Here is a 20,672-nt window from a genome sequence, read left to right as displayed (position 1 = left end):
AATATTCTGTCACATTTTCCAACAGTCTGGTCCAAATTAATTTTGCACATTTTTACCTAGTCAGATTTAACTCAGAACTTAGTCTACGAGGCTAATTATCATGAAATGTTACATTCCGGTAAAGACTATTGTCGTTTTCATTCCCATTTTTATGTGCAGGAAGTATTTTCAGCATCAATGTTACTTAAATTATCAACACTGACCTGAGAAGCATATCCCCTCCTCCATCCCGGACCATTATCTTCGCGCAGCTTCTTGCTTTTGTAGCAGTCACTGGAAATTCCTCTTCTGAATCTTCAGAAACAGCATACGATGGTCCGGGATCATTCTGTTCTTTGTTTTACGCAGAGGTCCAGTCGATGAAGTTTTACTTGCAATGCTTGTGTTCACTACACCTTCATCTTCATTTGACAGTTCTCTAAACTCTTCGTCTAATTGAAATAAATAAACATCGTAATTGCTATCTAAATTTCTTCTTCATTCATATTTGCCGCTTTTATATCATAAATTCAAGTGAGACAATTTGCATTCACAGATAAACACGCCTAGTACAACATGTGTGCAGCACTACTCAATGTAAACACAGCTGACAGGCAGCGGCATGACGATACACGGCTACATATATCTCGTATTATTTCCATGGAGATAACAGAACGGCTTCCTATGTGCACAAAAATTTGCTCTAGAAACTCCAGGGATATTGATCAACCTCAATGAGGTCAAAGAATTTCAATAAATAACCTCTCAAGTAGAACGAAACATAATGTCGAGGTGACCTTGACGTTAGACCAGTTACAATAAACCATGATGTCGAGCTCATCCCAACGTTGGACTGGAAAAGGTTAAATGATGGGTCATATTAAGCAAATGGTTTGGTGTTTCTCACATTTCCTAGAGTATTTTTTTTCGGTATTGGTATAAACGATTATATCAACAAATCATCTGGCATATTACCTAAATCATATATAACATTAAATAGGTTCTCTAAAACAACCAAGGGGTCCTCACTGAGTATACACTCATACAAAGTAACTTTATTATTACAAATTACTTTCGCATGCATCACTTAGCAAAGTCACAGTAGTTCTACAGGATCCTTGTTAACAAACTTAATGTTAGTTATGGCAACCTAAGTTACCTATTTTGAAACGACTAGCTTTCTGATTACTTTAAAGATACACAAATTGTTGCTCTCTGCTTGCGCTTTGTTGAGCTGAACAAAATTCGGAAATTCCTTAATAGTGTGACACAAAACAATACATTTCAAAACAAGTGCATAATTCTTGAAGGTTAATTATTCACCAGAAAAATAACTAAAAACCCAATAACTTGACAAAGGTTTGTATCTAAATCATCTTCTTCTTTTCCTACCGCTTTTTCCCACACCTGTGGGGTCGTGGGTGCAAAATGCATTGCACATGTGGATTTGGCCCTGTTTTACGGCCGGATGCCCTTCCTGATACCAACCCTATATGGAGGGATGTAAGCACTATTAGTGTGTTTCTGTGGTGGTTGGTAGTGTGGTCTGTTGTCTGAATATGATTAGGACAGTGTTGAGACGGACATATACACCCAGTCCCCGAGCCAGAAGAATGAATCAGAAGCGATTAAAATCCCCGACCCGGCCGGGAATCAAACCCGGGACCCTCTGAACCGAAGGCCAGTATGCTGACCATTCAGTCAACGAGCTGGACATCTAAATCATCATCATCATCATCATCATCATCATCATCATCATCATCATCATCAAACTAATAATAAATGCTCATGTGAAAAGATATGTTACGAGATATAACAGAACATTTAACATGACCTAGGTAGAAATTGGTTATAGAGGGTTTCATCAGAGTTAAACTCAAGGATGACTGCTGTGTGACATGTGCAGAAGGGAATGGAAGGCAGTAGAGTGAGAGGGAATATTAGACATTGCGCTGGATGGAATACTAATTAATGTTGGCAATACATTCATTTCAAGTTTGATGAATGACAAGACAAAACACATCCTGAAAATGTGGAGTGCCAGGTGTCAAATATTATCAACAGGAACGCGCCTGTGGCCATATTTGGCTGCTCCCACCGAATGTCACATTCTCTAATTATTATTATAAGCGTATGGCAACAAAATTATGTACATAATATACATAATAACAAAAACATTGATTCACTTCAGGCGTTAGTGTTATATCTGAATGTCCAACTTTTCAATCCACTGTAGTGCTTCCGCTGTTGGAGATAGGAAGTCTTCCAAACTACCTGGATAAGCCCGCAGTTGACATTCGCTTACGATGTGAGGAATAGTCTGGCGAGGGGCTCCACAGTCACATTCTGGAGATGGTACAAAGTTCCACTTGTAGAGAGAATCCCTGCACTTTCCATGACCTGTCCTGATCCTGTTCAGTCTGGACCAAGTTGCACGTGGTAGTTGGGATCCATTTGCAATATTTTCCCCTCTGAAGATGTTATGCAGGGGCATGTTGGGAGAGTTATTCCAGCGGCCTTTCCACTCCTCCAAAGCATTGAAGTTGGTGGACGTCTTCAGAGCAGCATCACAAAGGGGTGGATGTCGTGATTTCAGTCGTTTGAGACTAAGAGCTGGTATGTCATTTAAAACAGGTAGCAGAGGATTCTTGCAGATATTGTTGTACTCTCGAACAAGAGCTCTGGATCTTCGTAAGTCAGGTGGCATTATTCCTGACAACAGAGGGAGCCAGTGAACTGGAGTTGATCTGATGGTGCCAGATATAAGACGCGTGCTGGTATTCAATTGTGGGTCAATATGCTTTCTATATGGACTATTAAGCCACACTGGAGCACAGTAGTCAGCAGCAGAGAAAACCAGTGCTAAGGCTGAAGAGCATAGGATGTTTGCAGTAGATCCCCAAGTGGTACCAGTTAGCTTCTGAATAATATTGTTTCGGGTTTTCAATTTCTTCGACAAGTTCAAAAGATGTTGTTTGAATGATAATGTCCGGTCCAAGGTAACACCGAGGTATTTTGGATACCTATTGTGATTAAGTACTCAATTGGAGAAGGTAATATTTAGTTTTAAGTTAGCAAGCCGGTTATTCAAATGGAAGCAAGAAACCTCCGTTTTGGCTGTACTGGGTCTGAGTCTCCATTTCCTGAAATATTCTGCCAATGTGAATATGTCCTGAATCAAAATGTCTTCAGTTTCCTCAAAGATCTTGTGTTGTGTGGCCAGGGTAAAGTCATCAGCATAGCAGAACTTCCTGGATACTGTTTCTGGAAGATCAGAGATGTACAGATTAAACAGTAGTGGCAATAAAACTGATCCTTGGGGCAAACCATTATGCAGTTTTCTCACTGAGCTATTCTTTTCACCTATCCAGACCTGGAATTTCCTGTCGCTAATCATGTTGTTGATAAGCTGTGCAATCGTTCTGCACGGTATAGCTCTGAGTAATTTATAAATCAATCCTTCCTTCCAAACGGTATCAAAGGCAGCAGTGAGATCCACAAAGACAGCAGATGTTTTAAGCTTTTGCTGGTATCTGGCCTCAATATAAGATGTTAATGAAAGTACTTGATCACATCAGTTTCGGTTAGGTCTGAAGCCTGCCTGATCCACAGGAATGAGTTCTAAAATGGTTGAGCTCCAAGCTAAAATTTTCCGGCTCCACTATTCAGAGGCTCAGATGGTTGCCAATATAGTTGAAGGTCTCGCCCCGAACTATAGATCATATCTGGCTCTTTCACCCCGACCTGCAACATTCGCCCTGTTGGAAGCAATTACAGTATCCGCTGAAGGCATTCGATATGCTGACTAGCTACGCCTGGCATTAGCCCCACCTCCTATAACCATACCCCCTACTCAGGATTCTAAAACCACCCCGTCATCTGCTTCCAACGTGCGCAATCCCCGTTCATGTTTCAATTGTGGCTCCACGGCTCATCTCAGGCGGGATTGTCCCAAGGCCGGGACATTAGGCAATAGGAAACCTGCGATGGGTGGAGGCTCTTCTACCAATACTTCTTGCCGTAACTGTGGATCAACTAGGCATTTCTCTAGGCAGTGCCCATGTAACACTTCTGGCTCTGGACCCCCAGGCCGTAGTAGTGCTAGATGACTAACCGCCTGTTCTGATGACAAATCCCAAAGCATGGCTTCTTGTCTTGTCGATCATGACTGTACCTTGGCTGATTTACTTTATTCTGAGGCTAATGATTGCTCCCAGTCTGACTCTGGTCTTCATTTCTTACAATCTTGTAGGATTTCTGCCATACCTTCTTGTAAACTACCATATTTATGCATAGAGGTAAATAATGAACCTGTCTGTGCGTTGCTAGACTCTGGGAGTAGTGTCACCTTGATGAGCGAGACCTGGTATGATTCTATGAAAACTGTTTGCAAGCTACCTACATTACAACCCGTGTCCTTAACCTGCCATACTGCTAATTCCAATTCATTGAATATTGTAGGGTCCCTAGAGGTCAAGATTAGAGTCCGTGATTTCACCTGGAAAATGCCAGTGCTAGTGGCAAAAGATTTGTCCTGCCAATTCATATTGGGTGCAAATTTTATTGCAAAAACAGGCATGATTTTGGACCTCCAGTTCAACAGATTCCATTTCAAATTTTGCGCAAGAACATTTGAGCTGTGTGATCGCTCCCCTATTCTGCCTTGCCATGTTAACGCTGTTCCCGAAGATTCTGATGAACCCAAGGCTTTTGATTTTAATCACTTACCCGAAGAGCAGGCCAACCAACTTAGGAAACTCTGCGATAAGTTCCCTGATGTCCTCACCGACAGGTTAGGCGTCACCAATGTATTAGAATACAAAATTGAGGTTACAGATAACATACCTGTTCGCTCTCCTCCGTACCGGTTGTCACCTCCCAAAATGAAAGCCCTGAAGGCTATTATTGATCAAATGCTCGCTGACGGAGTGATACGCCCGTCCAAGTCAGCCTATTCTTCTCCCATGTTTCTGGTCCCTAAACCACAAGGTGGTTATCGGCCTGTAGTGGACTATCGGATGTTGAACCGTAAGGTAGTCCTCCAATCTGTCCCACTTCCTGATTTGCACTCTTGTTTTTCTTGGTTTGCCAATGCAAAAATTTTCACCACTTTCAATTTAAATCAGGCTTATTACCAGATACCCCTTGCCGAAGAATCCAAGCATCTCACTGCATTTGCAACCGATTGGAACCTATATGAATTCGAACGCGTCCCTTTTGGCCTAGCAACTGGAGCGGCTGTCCTTACACGGTTACTAGATTATGTCTTATCAGACATTAAGTTCAAGTTTGTTTATAATTACCTTGACGATCTCGTAATTTTTAGCGAAATCTTCGAGGAACACCTACTCCATCTCAAGGAAGTGCTTGAAAGACTGCGTAAAGCAGGTCTAACCCTCAAGGCATCCAAGGTTTCCTTCGCACAACCCCAGATGTCCTTCTTAGGACATATCGTGTTGGGGAGGGGTGTCTCAATCGATCAGTCTCGTACTGCCGCCATCCAGAATTTCCCCCCTCCAAAGGACGTCAAGGTTGTAGCCAGATTCATTGGCATGGTGAATTTCTTTCGCAAGTTTATTCCTAATTTTGCTGAACGTGCAGCTCCATTGAACGATTTGAGAAGAAAGGATGCCAAATTTGTGTGGGGTGATGCCCAACGTGAAGCCTTCATGGACTTGAAATCTGCCTTATGTAATGCCCCTGTACTGGCTATGCCAGACTTTTCTAAATGCTTCATCCTTCAGACTGACGCCTCTTCCTCAGGCATATCCGGAGTTCTTCTACAGGAATTTCAAGAAGGGCGTCGTCCTATTTCTTATGCTTCCCGTGCCCTGAATCCTGCTGAGCGCAATTATTCCATTTATGAGCTGGAAGCCCTGGCTGTTGTCTTCTCCTTAGAACGCTTCAGAATGTACCTGGAACATCTCCCTTTCGATCTGGAAACTGACAATCAGGCGTTGAGTTGGGTGCTGGCCAAGCCGCGAAAGACCGGTCGTTTAGCACGAGGGGCAGTGCGCATCTCAGCCTTCCAATTTCAAGCCCGCCACATTCGTGGCACGGAAAACGTTGTGGCTGATGGCCTCAGCAGGATGTTCCATCCAGACAGCTCTGACCCTCAATCCGAGCCAGTTGACTCATCTCCCGAACAAGTATCAGCTTTTGTCAATGTAGTTCTCACTGACTCTCCCTTCCTTTTCAAGGATATTGCCAAACATCAAGAGGATGATCCTGAGTTAAAAGCCATTGTCGACAGGATTAAATCCGGTGAGCATGTTAAGCCCTATATTCTTAAGAATGGTGTCTTGTGTTGTCCTGCTCGTGGTCGGAGAGACCCCAAAATTGTAGTCCCAACTAACCTGGTCCCGGCTCTCTTCAAATACTTTCATGAATCCCCAGTGGGCGGTCATCTGGGCATTTTCAAAACAAGAGAAAAAATCCGTAACCACTTTATTTGGAAATCCATGGATAGTGAGATCCGTACCCTTGTCAAGTCCTGTAAGATTTGCAACATCAGTAAACCTGCCCCGAATACTCGTCTAGGTCTCTTGTCTTCTGAGCAAGCTTCTCGCCCCATGGAAAGACTGTTCATAGACTATATTGGGCCTTTCCCGAGATCTCGGAATGGTCATCGTTTCATACTCGTGTGTGTTGACGCCTTTTCGCGTTTCACGTGGCTGTTCCCCACTCGGATGGCTAACGCCAACACTACCATCTCGTGCTTGAAACAGATATTCGCCTCGTTTGGACCCTGTCAATTCTTGGTAAGTGATAACGCAAGAGCCTTTACTTCGGCCCAGTTCCGGAATTTCTGTTTTGATCTATCCATTGCTCATGTAACCACTACCCCGTTTTACCCGAAGCCCAATTATGCTGAGAGAGTGAATCGTAACCTGCGATCTGCCCTAATCGCTTATCACTCCTCAGATCACTCCAAGTGGGATTCTTCATTGAATTGGTTGTCATTTGCATTTAACACTGCTGTCCATGAAAGCTACAAGCAAACCCCTGCTTCGTTGATGTTGGCTTTTACTCCAAATTCTCCTCTATCTAACCTATGGTCAATTAATGATCTTCTGCCCGACGATGCCAGCCCAGAAAAGATCCGAGCTAATTGGCACCGTGCACGAAAGAACTTGAAGGTTTACTACGCTAAGGTCCAGCGTAATTACAACCACGGGCGAAGACCGCACAATCTCTCGGTGGGTGACCAGGTGTTTATTAAAACACATCCCGTCAGTAGTGCTGCGGACCATGTTATCAGTAACTTGGCCCCCAGATTTCGAGGTCCCTGCACCATCTTAAAGTTCCTCACCCCGCTGACATTATTGGTGAGCGATCCCGAAAGGAAAAGGATCAGCAGAGTACATCTCTCCCAGATCAAGGTACCTTAAATCTGGTAGGGAAGGGCAAATACCATTGTTGGTGACCTTGTAGATTTAGTTGTAAGTTATTTGTAAGAATTTACTTATAACATAATTTTATGGTGAGGTTATTTATAAGGTTTTAGTTGTAAGATAATAAGTTTCATTGTAAGTTAGTTGTAAGTAATTGTGTAAGTGAATACTTTAGGTATCCTCTAGTGTAATCGATTTAGTATTATAAGTTAGATAGTTTTAGTTTAGGGTTACTACTTGGAATTTTCTTCCTTTTACGGTCAGGTTTAGGGCACCCTACTGTAGTTTCTTTTCACCCCCACCATAATCTTGTCATGTGAATTGTAGACAGCAGTGCTTGCGCAAGGAAGAATCCCTCCTGCATATTCATTAAGCACCCATGGGGTGACCACGAGATATTGAGCCTAGCAGCATACTTTTACCGCAAGTATTCCCCTGTCTGCTGCGGTTTGTGTGTGTTACAGCGGCTGCAGTGACCAGATTCTTCAGGAAGCAACCTGAAGTGCCAAATTGGGACTTGGGCGTCACCATCCGGCACCACTATCCTGCGGGGAACGTCCTATTGGTGGCAGGCGGTCTGGACGGTGTCTCACCCCGGTTTATTTGGTGCAAGAGACCACTGAACTGCATCTCGTCTAGGTGTCGGGTTTGGACTGACATTGAATGAAGGCTTGCAGCAAACGACCGTGTCGGCAGCCGCATCATCAGCAAGAACCTGTGGCCTAGCTGTGCTGTGACCATTGTAGGAAAGTAGTGCAAAAGTGTTAGCAACAAGTGAGGAGTTTTGGTATTTCTAGAATTTGGAAGAAAGTATGGTGTACATGATTTGGTGGACAGACTACAAATTGTCTAATCATCTGCGAAAGAAGGCATTTTGAAGTGCAATGTGACAATCCATGTGGATTTTGTGATATTTATTCAAGAGGTGGAAGCGTGCTGGGCCCATAACCCAGAGGTCCGTGGATCGAAACCACGCTCTGCTACCAAATGTTACCTCTACTACTGATAGTTACGTACTTGTTCTGTTGGAGATCCGCGTAAAGGCTAGTTACTGTTTTTCGAAGTGTGTAGTGTTTTCTTATATTGTGTATTGTACTCTTACCTTCCCCTTTTAACTGTGTTTGTGCCTCGTTTGGTGTTACCACTGTAGTAGAGGTAACACTTTTCACCTAACCAGACCTGGAATTTCCTGTCGCTGATCATGTTGTTGATAAGCTGTGCAATCGTTCTGCACGGTATAGCTCTGAGTAATTTATAAATCAATCCTTCCTTCCAAACGGTATCAAAGGCAGCAGTGAGATCCACAAAGACAGCAGATGTTTTAAGCTTTTGCTGGTATCTGGCCTCAATATAAGATGTTAATGAAAGTACTTGATCACAGCAGTTTCGGTTAGGTCTGAAGCCTGCCCGATCCACAGGAATGAGTTCTAAAATGGTTGATCCAATTCTGTTGTAAATAAGCCTTTCAAAGAGTTTGTAGCAACAGCTAGGGAGGGCTATTGGTCTGTAACTTTCAGGCCTGTTTTCAGGTTTTCCAGGCTTCAATATGGAAATAATTTTAGCTTTCTTGAAGTCAGGTGGGATTTGTCCAGTCTGAAGAATGTCCGTGTAGAACTGTGCCAACCATCTCTTTGCATTGTCTCCCATATGTATGAGGAATTCTGGATGAATTCCATCGAATCCAGGTGCCTTACCAGGTTTTAGTTCTTTGAGAGCCTCTTGAACATCAAGGGCTGTAAAGGGACGTGAATAGGTAGAAATGCGAGGTACTGATGATTTCAGAGCACGAAGCTGGCATCTAACATACCGTATTTCACGGCATAATCGTCGCATTTTTTATACCAAAATTTTCGAAAAAAATTGTAGAGTGCGACCATTATACGATGAATATTTAATACCAGTATTTGTATTACTCAAAAAATGTATTTATAACTAGGGGTATTTGATACAAATTTAAGATGCACGTAATACTCGCGTTTATACATCAAAATAATTAAAATAGTCTAAAACAAAATTCATAATTTTTCGCAACAATTCGGCGAACGTTTTTCCAACCTGAAAATTAAAATGAACGTATTAAGTTAATTTGTCATTAATTTGAGTATTAAAGTTAAAATATTACACTTGCAAAAAATTATCGCTTTGTTGTGAAATGCGGACTTACTGGTACGCAATTTATTCCAAATCTTCGGTGTCGCTATCGCAGGTTTCGCTATCTGATGCGCCGTCCTCGCCTCTGTTAATACCAGTAACAGATTCTTCGTCTCCCTGCCACACTGCGTCATCTTCGGAACCGTCTAGTGCATTCGAAATCCCAGTCCTTTTGAAGCTCTTGGAGACTAGTTCAGGTGGTATAAGATCCCAACTCTTCTTCACCCACGAGCATAACAAGTCCAAGGGTGGACGCCTGATATTTCCGGCGGGCGTCAATTGCTGATCGCCGCTCATCATCCACTCGTTGTAAAATCGACGTAAGTGGTCTTTAAAGGGTTTATTAACACATACGTCTAGTGGCTGCAAAGCAGATGTTAGGCCACCAGGAATGACTATCTGTCGTGTCTTATTTGTAGTGAGAATTTGCTTCACTTCGTTCACGAGGTGACCTCGGAAACTATCTAAAACAAGCAGAGCTGGTTGTTTAACCCAGTCCAGCATGAGTTCTACGTCCATCCAACCCTTTGGTTGCACTCGTACATGAATTCCACGGGGAAACTGTATATTCTTAGGCATTGTTTTCCTCTTGAAAATGATGTAAGGCGGCAACTTTCTCCCGTCAGCTGTAATGGCTAGCATTGCCGTGCATCGCAACTTCTCACTACCGCTGGTTTTCATTAATACACTCCGTGATCCTTTTAGCGCAATAGTGCTGTTGCGAGGCATATCAAAAAAGATTGGAGTCTGATCGGCATTACCGATTTGAGAAAGCAAGTACGAAGTTTCCTTGCGCAAACGTATGACAAATCGGTGAAACTTTACAATCTTGTCCGTGTAATCAGCAGGCAACTTTTGGCTTAGTGTTGTTCTCCTTCGCACTGACAGATTGTGTCGTCGCATGAACCCCTTAATCCACCCACGAGTCGCCTTAAACTGAGTTACCGGTATGTTGTGTTTGCGCGCTACCTCCTGTGCCTTAATTTGTAACATTTCATATGATACACTGCAGCCATTGTTACGTATTTCAGTGACGTACCTAAACACTTCTTCGTCAATTATAGGAAACTTCCCTCTTTTAGGACCTCTAAACGCGCGTCTAGAAGGGTTTGTGCTTTTTAGCTTGTTTTTTACTTTCCGCCAGTCACGCACCAACTTTTCACTCACAGAAAATTTTCTTTCTGCAGCTCTGTTCCCGTGCTGTTCAGCGAAGGCAATTACGCTTAGCTTGAAGCCCGCAGAATAGTTTCTATATTTACCCATAATCGCTTATAAATGCTTCACACGTTAATGTTTTGCGATATAAATGACTTTCCGTAATTGTTCACTATTAAAACAATCACCCAAAACACAAATTAAAAACTTAAATTCTCACGCACACATGTCTACAGTAATCACGTAAATCTGAAACAAATAAATGCATCTGTGATCTGTCCATTCCAGAGCAGCCAATACTGTCAGGCAGCAAGGAAGCATGCAACAATTTATCAGTTTAGCTCGTTGGTTGTGACACACTACTGCGCTTGTGCAAAGCTCGCAAACCGGAGCTCTAGCTAGCGCGGTGTAGATCTACTGTATAGTTGACTGTATTCCGAGACGTCAGTAACAAACATTCATTTTTTTCAATTTCTTTTAAACATACGGTAATTAGGTTAATATTTCTTCCCAGTTATTGATGATTTTACATTACATTACTGACGAGTTTATAAAATAAAACTTTAATAGCATTGGATAATAATTATCTTGACTGCTTGGATAAAAGTTTTCATCCCATGCCCGGACACTTATGACGTAGTAGTAAGATAAGAGTCTAGCGATGACAACTCAGACATCGTAAATAATTCGGCTGAATAATTCCATAGAAATCTGCGTTATCGTCTTGGATTTCACTTCATGCGCAATAACACAGGAGCCGGCCCCATGGTGTAGGGGTAGCGTGCTTGCCTCTTACACGGAGGCCTCGGGTTCAATTCACGGCCGGGTCAGGGAATTTTACCTGTATCTGAGGGCTGGTTCGAGGTCCATTCAACCTACCTAGCCGGTATTTCCTGGCGACGTTGCCGATAAGCGATAACTTACAGCCTTACGTATTTCAAATGGGAACTCATAATATGTAGGTGGTGACTAAATAGTACACTGTCTCGTGACCACGTTGTCAAACTGCCGATAGCCTACCGGTAAGCATAATATGTAGGTGGTGAATAAATAGTACACTGTCTCACGACCACGTTGTCAAACTGCCGATAGTCTACCGGTAAGCATAATATGTAGGTGGTGAATAAATAGTACACTGTCTCGCGACAACATTGTCAAACTGCCGATAGCCTACCGGTAAGCATAATATGTAGGTGGTGAATAAATAGTACACTGTCTCGCGACCACGTTGTCAAACTGCCGATAGTCTACCGGTAAGCCATGCGTCGTACATATACCGGTATTATTTATGTATACGTTGTGCAACATGTCGCAAACGTGACTGTGTTGCCAAATTGCCCATAAACCATATACGTATTTAAATTGCGCATTCATGTGCAACTTACGTTGCAGTTCCATTTACCTTTTAACCAGATTAGTGAACAAAATTTGGACGTGCGACGATTATGTAATTAAAGGTTTAAAGTCCGATTTTTGTAGTGAAAATAAAGGATGCGACGATTACGCGGTGGCGACGATTATGCCGTGAAATACGGTATTTCTTACGTTATCGCAGCATCAAGACAGGGTTTGCCTGGCACTGTTCCCTTTTTGTTTTGACAACCTGAGAGCTACTTTGTAAGTTTGTTCAATATGCCAGTAACCTGCACAATCTGTCTTCAACAAAAAGTTAACAATGAACAAGTACACAGAGTCCTGAAAAATGTACATTTGGATCAGCTAGCTTTAAAACCTTTGTTTGTTATAAGAAAATGCAAACAATGGAACAGCTATATTCAGAGAATTTTAAAATCACTTTATAATTTTGTACTACAGAGACCTAACAGTAGTCAGAGGGTGTGAAGTTCTATAGAAACTGTACAAAGATGTATTTTCTTTTGGGATACTTACTTCTTGCCGAGGTACGACAGGTGCCTGAGCAGGAGGCTGAAGTGGACTAGAAACTACTTTGGTTGTTTTCCGAAATACAGGAGAACTATTTGATGGGTCAACATTTGCAGCTTTCTGAGAACAAAGATTACTTAAATTAGCTAGAACGTATAGGATGTAAGAGATAAGAGTCTACTATTATTAAACTAAAACTAAAGGAAATTCACGTATTTTTATACACGGTCCAAACTTCAACACTATTTAAATGAATAAATACTAAGAATCTACCTGTAGTTCCTTCCAGAGAGCCTGGAACTCTGTGGGAGATGACTGCTTCGGAGGCTGAGGTGGGGTAGGTTGATGGGAATTGATGAACATCACTGGGAAGGGCTGCTGCTGTTGCTGCTGCTGCTGACGGTGATTTATATTACCAGGCTAAAAAGAAATGAGCAGTTAAACTTGGTGGGATTTGCATAGATGTGCAACCTTCCACTTTCTTAAAAGAGAGAAAAATTGTGTGGAGTAAAATTGTTACTATAAAAGAATACAACAGGTTTTCATCTCAACTTTACCTACAGTAACATCTATTTTTCTTGGGCAAATTTGAGTTTACCATTTCTAATTTACAGATATAAATACTTAAGCATCAAAAATGAGGTACAGGAAAGAAATAATACAAGACCAATCAACTGCTAATGATAGGAAATTTTTACATTATACTATACTGTACTTGACAAGCGGTCGCATATGTGGGGGATAGCTGCATTTTTCAATATGCACCAACAGGAGAGGAAAAAAAAAAAGCTTTTAAAATAGTTTGTTCACTATTGAACTTGTATTTTTCCTGTGTGAATTCTGTAGAATAAGTTCTGAAATACACTGTATATATGCAAATAAAACCTGCATATTTTTCCAAAATCTGACAGTGAAAAATGTTGTGAGATGGACAGCAGGCAATAGTATGTTGATAAACGGGTTAAAAGTCTGGTTGTGAGTTTCACAAATAGGAAAAGTCCTCTCAGTTTTAATTACTGCGTTGATGGGGTGAATGCATATATGCCTATTTCCATATCTCATCAAGACTGTGAATTTCAAATTGTATGTACGTTCTTGAATACTACGAAGAATATTTTAAGACTACTTCTTCTTCTTGTTGTATATTCCTACAGCCAAGTGAGCTAATTTCTTACAACAAATGTGTTTTCAGGCAATTCTATAAACAATTTCTCATAGTGTCAAACGTATATGTTTTAAGACCATCTTACAAACAACTGTGTTTCAAATACTTTGTTCTACACGCGATATGGCTGAAGATGAGCTTTAAATAGGTCAAAATTAGTCTCATTAAATGTTTATTTAATAAACACTAATTTGTATTGAAAATGTGGAATAACTCACTTAATATTTTATTTGGTTTAATCTAAGTTCAATGCGGACCCATAAAATGAAATTCATTTCTCTAGAATTGAATTCAGTTTAGCTGATTCGGTGTACCCATATAATCATTTTCTTTATTGTTGGATCTATTTGGTTTTGGACTGTGAAGACTGTGACTTGAGTTCCTTGCAGACTTTTCAATTCATTCAAGTGACTGAATATATCTGCTAAATATCAAAGTCCCGCAAGCCATGAGAAATCATTTGAAGAAGTCTTTGAAATTTCATAGCCCATTGAGAAGATAGCTTAACTTCACTCAATTCAAACAAGCGGGTCAAAATTTTCCATCTTGATCACCACCTAATCTCTGTGATAAATAGCAAATATTCATGGCCACTCTCCATACCCTCGCAAAGCTCTAAAAACAACCTAGAATATAAGAGGCCTGGCTTTGATTAAATTAACAACTTTTACAGCTTCTTTCAGCACATCACCCAGTTCTGTGGGCATGTTGCAAGTTGTTAGCGCTTCACAGTGATTGTAACAATGTGTCTAACACAAGGGGTGACAGTCCTCATGTGTACAATTATGCCCTTATATTTTCCAGATAAAGACCTAGTGCTGTCAGTAGTTAATCGAACCCACTGCTCCCAGTTATGTCTAAGTCCAGTTTCAGTCACGAATGCGTTGAGAACTGCAAAGTTTTGTTCGGCTTTCACGTGCATGGGTAAGGTTGAACAAAACAGCAACCCTCGTGGATCATATTTTCAAATTCCTATTGAATTGAAGTTGATTGTTTTGCATTTTTATAAATATTAGTGCTTTCATCCAGCTGCAATGCACAGGATTCACCAGTTTTTACTTGTTCCAACAGCATATCTTGCACATTTGCTGCTATTTCTTCTATTCTTTGCTTGACGGTGTTATCAGATAACAATATAGTCAGCACCCAATTGTTTTAAGTACTTTTCACCAACAACAGTATTTACCATTACTTTTGCTGCGGGTAGCACTAGCTTCTTTCCAATGGTATGTGGTTAGCCATGTTTTGCAATTAATAGGGAAGCTTGGTATGATGCCAAAACTGTATTTTCCTTGCCTGCCTTAACATTGTACATGAGTACTTTCTTCATTTCAAGAACTTCAGGACTTTATTGCGAAGGTGGTCAATTGACGAGTTGCATAGGTGAGTTAAGTAAATAAATTTCATTATTCGTCCGTATTGAACCAAGATTACAATTTATTAAAAATTCGTATCCACCTTATTCAATACATTAAAATGTTGTTATGATGAAATTACAACATGTATATTTATTTTATCAGAACTAGTTTCGACGCTTTATATTGCGTCATCATCAGCTGATATGCATTGGAAATATTGGCAAACATATGTAAGTTTATCTCGTCACACAAATATACATTCAGTATTTTAATCCAAATTTTAATTTAAACGAAATTTCCGAAAAACCAAATATTCTCTTTGATTTTCTTATTGAGTTTTTTAAAAATGTACATATACCGGACAATAGGACAGTATTTCATATTATGCGCAGTAGCTTTACATACAGCCTTCCACGATCACGCCCTCCGGAGCTCCAACAGGTTGCCGCCCCTCAGTTGCTCCTCCTTCCTTCCCCTAGTTCCTCTAGTTCCCCTCTTTGACTCAAACCAACCTTGGACACTGGATTGCTAACACTACAAGGTTCGCTTAGCTACTCGGTGCTTTGCAAGGACAGCGATCTCACGAGGAGTCACATAAATGTTTATGTTATAAGATGTAAAAAATTGCACTTCACCAGTTAAATGCGATGGTTTACTAGTTTCATATAATTTCAGGTCCACATTGAACTGGGAATGAGATAATTGTTAACTTCCTTAAGCACCGGCTTCTCAATCTGCCTCTTAACGATCGCTACATTACAACAATTTGAAGATTTTATGGAATAGTTTCAATATGGTTTTACAAACATTTTTTAAAAGTGTCAAACAGAGACAATGTTTTTAAGAAGATTGTGCCTTCAGTGTTTGTTGTTTAACCTTATTCCGATTCTTTATGATCACTGCATTACAACAGCCTGAAGACTTTATTGAATGGTTTTAATACGGATCTACATAAACACTTTTTAAATGTGTCAAACAGAGCTTATGTTTTTATGTAGATTGTGTTTTCAGTTTATTTTGTTTAACTTATGATTATTTAAACCAAATTACATCTGATTTTATCAATTCAAAGTTTAATACTTGCAAGTCTCGGACAATATGGACTTGGAAATAGTATTATTATAACATGGTTTTAAATCTTCATTATGATTTTTATAATTTGTGTGACGTAGATAAACTTACATATGTTTACCAATATTTCCTATGCATATCAGCTGATGATGACTCAATATAAAGCGTTGAAACTAGTTCTGATAAAATAAATATGTTGTAATTTCATCATAACAACATTTTAATGTATTGAATAAGGTGGATACGAATTTTTAATAAATTACATAGGTGAATTTAGAGGACCTTTTAGAGGAAGTGGAGAGACAGAAGATGAGGAAGTGCTATTGATGGGAGATCTAAATGCACAAGTTGGAATGGAAAGACAAGGAAAGGAAGATGATGTAGGGCCCTTTGGATATGGAAATGTAAATCCAGAAGGCGAGTTCTTGGTGGATTTTTGCATGAGGAACCAAATGATTGATGGAAACACTTGGTTTAGGAAGAAGAACTGTCAGAAGATTACAAGGTATGGTTAGGGAGACAGACGAACAAAGACCATGATTGATTATATAATCAGAGAAAGAACACCGGAGGAAACTTTTAGATGTTACAGCCATGCCTGAAGAAGCCTTTGGTGGAGATCATAGAGTTGTGATAGGAAGGAAAAAAAAAATCACCCATTAAGAAGGGAGAAAAGAATTAAAAGTATGGAAGTTGAAGGAGAAAAGCATACAAGAAGAATTTCAAAGGGAAATAATACTCTTGGTACCCAGGACGGAGATGGGGAATGTTGAAGATGAATGGAAGATTTAAGGAAGCACTGGTCGGATGTGCAGAAAAGATATGTGGTAGAACATCAAAAAATGTGAAAGACAAAGAGACACACTGGTGGAATGATAGGATAATGATGGCATGGAAAGCATGGAAAACATCTAAGACTGAAGAAAGTAGAAGAAAATATGTAGCGGCAAAGAATTTGGCTAAGAAAGTAGTGGACGAAGAAAGGCTGGACCTTATTCACACAGAAATTGAGAGATGATATGCAAGGCATCAAGAAATTATTGTATGGTATCTTAGGAAACAAAAAGAGAGATCAAGTAAACACCAGATTTGTAAAGGATGAAGGCGGCATAATAATAACAAAGTCAGAAGAAATAAGAAATAGATGGTGAGAGAATTTTAAGAAGTTGCTGAACATGAGAACTAATGATAGTCATTCAACAGACCATAAGGAAAGGCAATTAGTTGATGAAGAAATGGATAAAGGAATTACAATGAATGAAATTGAAATGGCAGTAAGAAAGATGAAGAATGGAAAAACTGCTGGAATAGATGAAATTTCAGTGGAGATGATAAATGCAGCTGGAGCTGTAGACCTGCGGTGGACATATCGAGTTCTCAGGATTGTTTGGGAGAATAAGGAGGTCCCTGAGGATTGGCAAAAAGGAATTATCATCCCAATTTTCAAGAAAGGCGATAAGAAAGTATTGGAGAACTACAAGGGAATTACTCTGATATCCCATGTTGCTAAGAGAATGGAGAGGATACTGGAAAGTAGGATAAGGTTGAGGGTGGAAAATCACATACAGGAAAATCAGTTTGGTTTCAGAAGTGGAAGGTCAACAATAGAGCCCATTTTCATTATGAGACAACTACTGGAAAAGCAACGGGAGTATGGGAATGATATGGTGATGACATTCACTGACACTGAAAAGGCATATGACAGTGTCCCCAGGAATAAAGTTTGGGACAGTCTGGTGTAAAAAGGAATTGGATAGGGATTAATAAAAATGATCATGGCAATGTACAAGGAATGTTGTAGTTGCATGCAAACACAAGTTGGCAGGACAAGTTAGTTCAAAATCACTAGTGGGCTGAGACAGGGAAGTGTTCCATCACCAATCCTGTTCACAATAGTAATGGATGACATCGTGAAAACAGCAAAAGCAGCATATATAGAAAGACAATTGAGCATGTTGTTATTTGCAGATGATATTGTGCTTTGTGAGAAGAGGACATGAATATTCAAGAACAGTTGGATATGGTGAATAGGAAGATCAAAGAATAAGGATTGAAAATAAGTGTAGAAAAGAGTAAAACTCTTGTTATGACTGTAGCGGGCGGTACACCTCCACGCCACTAATTCAACTATTGCGCCAATTGAAACTTCTCTAATGGAGAAATTGGAACTTTAACTACTGAACTAATTCCACGGTTATTCAGAAGATGTCACTGAGTGTTTTTTATTTGCCTTTTGTTTTTCAACGATTAAGAAGTGTGGACCCAAAACTATGGTAACACACTCTGGTGCAATGGAATGAACTTTCTTGAAGAAATATTGCATTCCTAAGTTTTGATTTTACTAAATTTTGTTCTGTGGTTTGTGGGTTGGCAATATAAATCCTTTCTTTCCGCCCGTTTTGAATGTAACCAATCAGGAATTTATGTAATTAATTTTCCACCAATAAGGTGTTTCTTTCTCGTCTTGTGTATTAGTTTTTGCTGTTATCCAATAAAAACGAAAGGGTGTGTCTAATCATTCCTGAAAGGTCTCGAATGTTCCACGAGGGTATATAAACTGCTGATTTTCTTGTCTCGGTGCCACTTCAGTAACATCTGTCTTAGTGTGTGAATATGTAGCAGGGGGCGGGAAGTGCCTCTTTCTTCAAGCAGCTGTTCTTCTACAAGGTAATGGCCGGTTAACATCTTCATTTCTTGCTAGCTCAGCAGTTTAACTCTCGGGGAGGGTCGAAACCTTTAGTATGTAACCTACCTTTTTAAAATGTAAATTCTTTTCTGCCTATGTAAAATCTATAAATTATAAATCTATAAATTACTGTAAAGCGGGGATAGAGAGTGCTTCACCCTCTCAAACTCCCTTTCATTTTTGAAAAGGAGGTGACTACGTTTTCATAAACATTCTTCTCTTCTTTAATGTAGTAAAGTTTTCTCATACGTGTCACCTCCCTAGCTTGGGATTAGCCCCTGTATGATCGGCCTAGCGCCACATAGGTTTTAGACAAAACTTGGTGTAGGAGTGCAAGCTTTCGCCTCCATTCAATTTTGTATTTTGGGCCATTTATTTAACCCGTTTTGTTTTCCTTCCTGCGAAGGCCCAGTAGATTGGGTATTAGATACCCCTGTTTCACTGTATATGTGCCTTGAGGGCAGTTAGTGTAAAGTCAGTTTATGGCCTCTTAAATAGGCTTGAAGACTTTGAGAGCACATCTGCTCTGTCTTGTGTGGGAAACGTGCCTCTAGGAGGCTTAACATGGTAATTGGGAGCAAGTGCTCCTTGGCATGATTGGGGTTTTCTGCCCCTTTGTGTGAACTGGGTACATTGGTAACGTTGGGCTCATAGGTCAAGGATTGTTATTGTGGGGCTAGAAGCCCAGATCTTGTATTATCCCCTAACACTTATAATTTCTTTGTACCTGATTGTGGCTTGTTGTTGACTTGTTAAGTTTTCAAATTCTATGTCACCACTGTTAAGTTTTGAAAATATAACCTTTGTTAAAGTTTTAAATTAACTTTAATTTTGTAGTTGAGACCTTTTCCCGCCCGCACCTTCTTTCACCTCTAACTACCAAGGATACCTCCGTAACAATGACTAGAGGGGAGAAAGAAGGGAAAGGTCAGATTAGATGTGCAGACAAGCCCCTGGAAGTAGTGGAGACGTTCAAATACCTGGGGAGTGAATTCATGGAGAATGCTCGACTGGATGCTGTCATTAGTAAGAGGATTCAAGCTGGAAGCTATTTCTATCATAGTGTAAGAAACACGTTATGGGACAAAGATGTGCCAATTGTGACAGTATTAACAGTGTTGTGCCTCCCCAATAACCTTTTTGGACTGGTGTTATCACAATTGAAATTAGTATCAATCGGCTTTACGCCAATGTACCCTAATGAGTTTACGCAATGCGGTGTTCGCTACTGTACTGAGTTTGGTGGCTGTCTCCGCTTTACTGCGTATGCGCGGGCTGCTACTTGGCATGACTGGTCTTGTGCTGGCCGGTCAATGAGTGAGTTAGTTCGCTACGAGGAGCCATGATGGGTGGTAGTGTGAACTTGTGCTACGCAATGGTGTGGTGGTTTACTCTCAAACCACCGTGAATTTCTCCTTAACGGGGATGGATCCCCGTTGGACTCGCAGTTGACCTTCTACCATATTACTTCGATAATATCTTTTTGGTGAAAGCTTCTCCTGGTTTCTTCATGGCGAGATTTAGTTCAGTGGCCTCGTGGTAATCTACAACAACAATGACCAGGTTTGGATTTTCTAATGCTTAACGTCTGATTAAGGTACGTACCTGTGCTATTATTTATTTCATTCCCCGTGAAGAATGTTTAATGAACTTTATCCGGACAATAATAATAATAATAATAATAATAATAATAATAATAATAATAATAATAATAATTGCGATACCGAATTCAGACTTGGCGTCGTGTGTGTTAGTGCTTTCTGGAAGATGGGTACTTCTAACTAATTATTCTTCGAAGTGTGGAATATGCACGGTGGACTGGATTAGGA

At 40.4% G+C, this 20,672-nt stretch overlaps 1 protein-coding gene across 1 annotated transcript in view; it reads right to left on the bottom strand.

The window, feature by feature from the left end:
• The window catches only part of pcm (pacman), a 668,873-nt gene that overhangs the window by 172,654 nt on the left and 475,547 nt on the right, over nucleotides 1-20,672 (bottom strand). Inside the window, exons 26-27 of the mRNA XM_067150369.2 lie at nucleotides 12,837-12,983; nucleotides 12,570-12,683 (exon numbers count right to left, since the gene is read on the bottom strand). Coding sequence (XP_067006470.2) covers nucleotides 12,570-12,683; nucleotides 12,837-12,983 — 261 coding nt within the window. The remainder of the gene's footprint in view (nucleotides 1-12,569; nucleotides 12,684-12,836; nucleotides 12,984-20,672) is intronic.

Source organism: Anabrus simplex, chromosome 6 (genome assembly GCF_040414725.1).
Source record: "Anabrus simplex isolate iqAnaSimp1 chromosome 6, ASM4041472v1, whole genome shotgun sequence".
Classification (NCBI taxonomy): domain Eukaryota; kingdom Metazoa; phylum Arthropoda; class Insecta; order Orthoptera; family Tettigoniidae; genus Anabrus; species Anabrus simplex.
The sequence above is the reverse complement of the archived record's forward strand: the minus strand, read 5'-3'. Positions and strand labels throughout refer to the sequence as shown.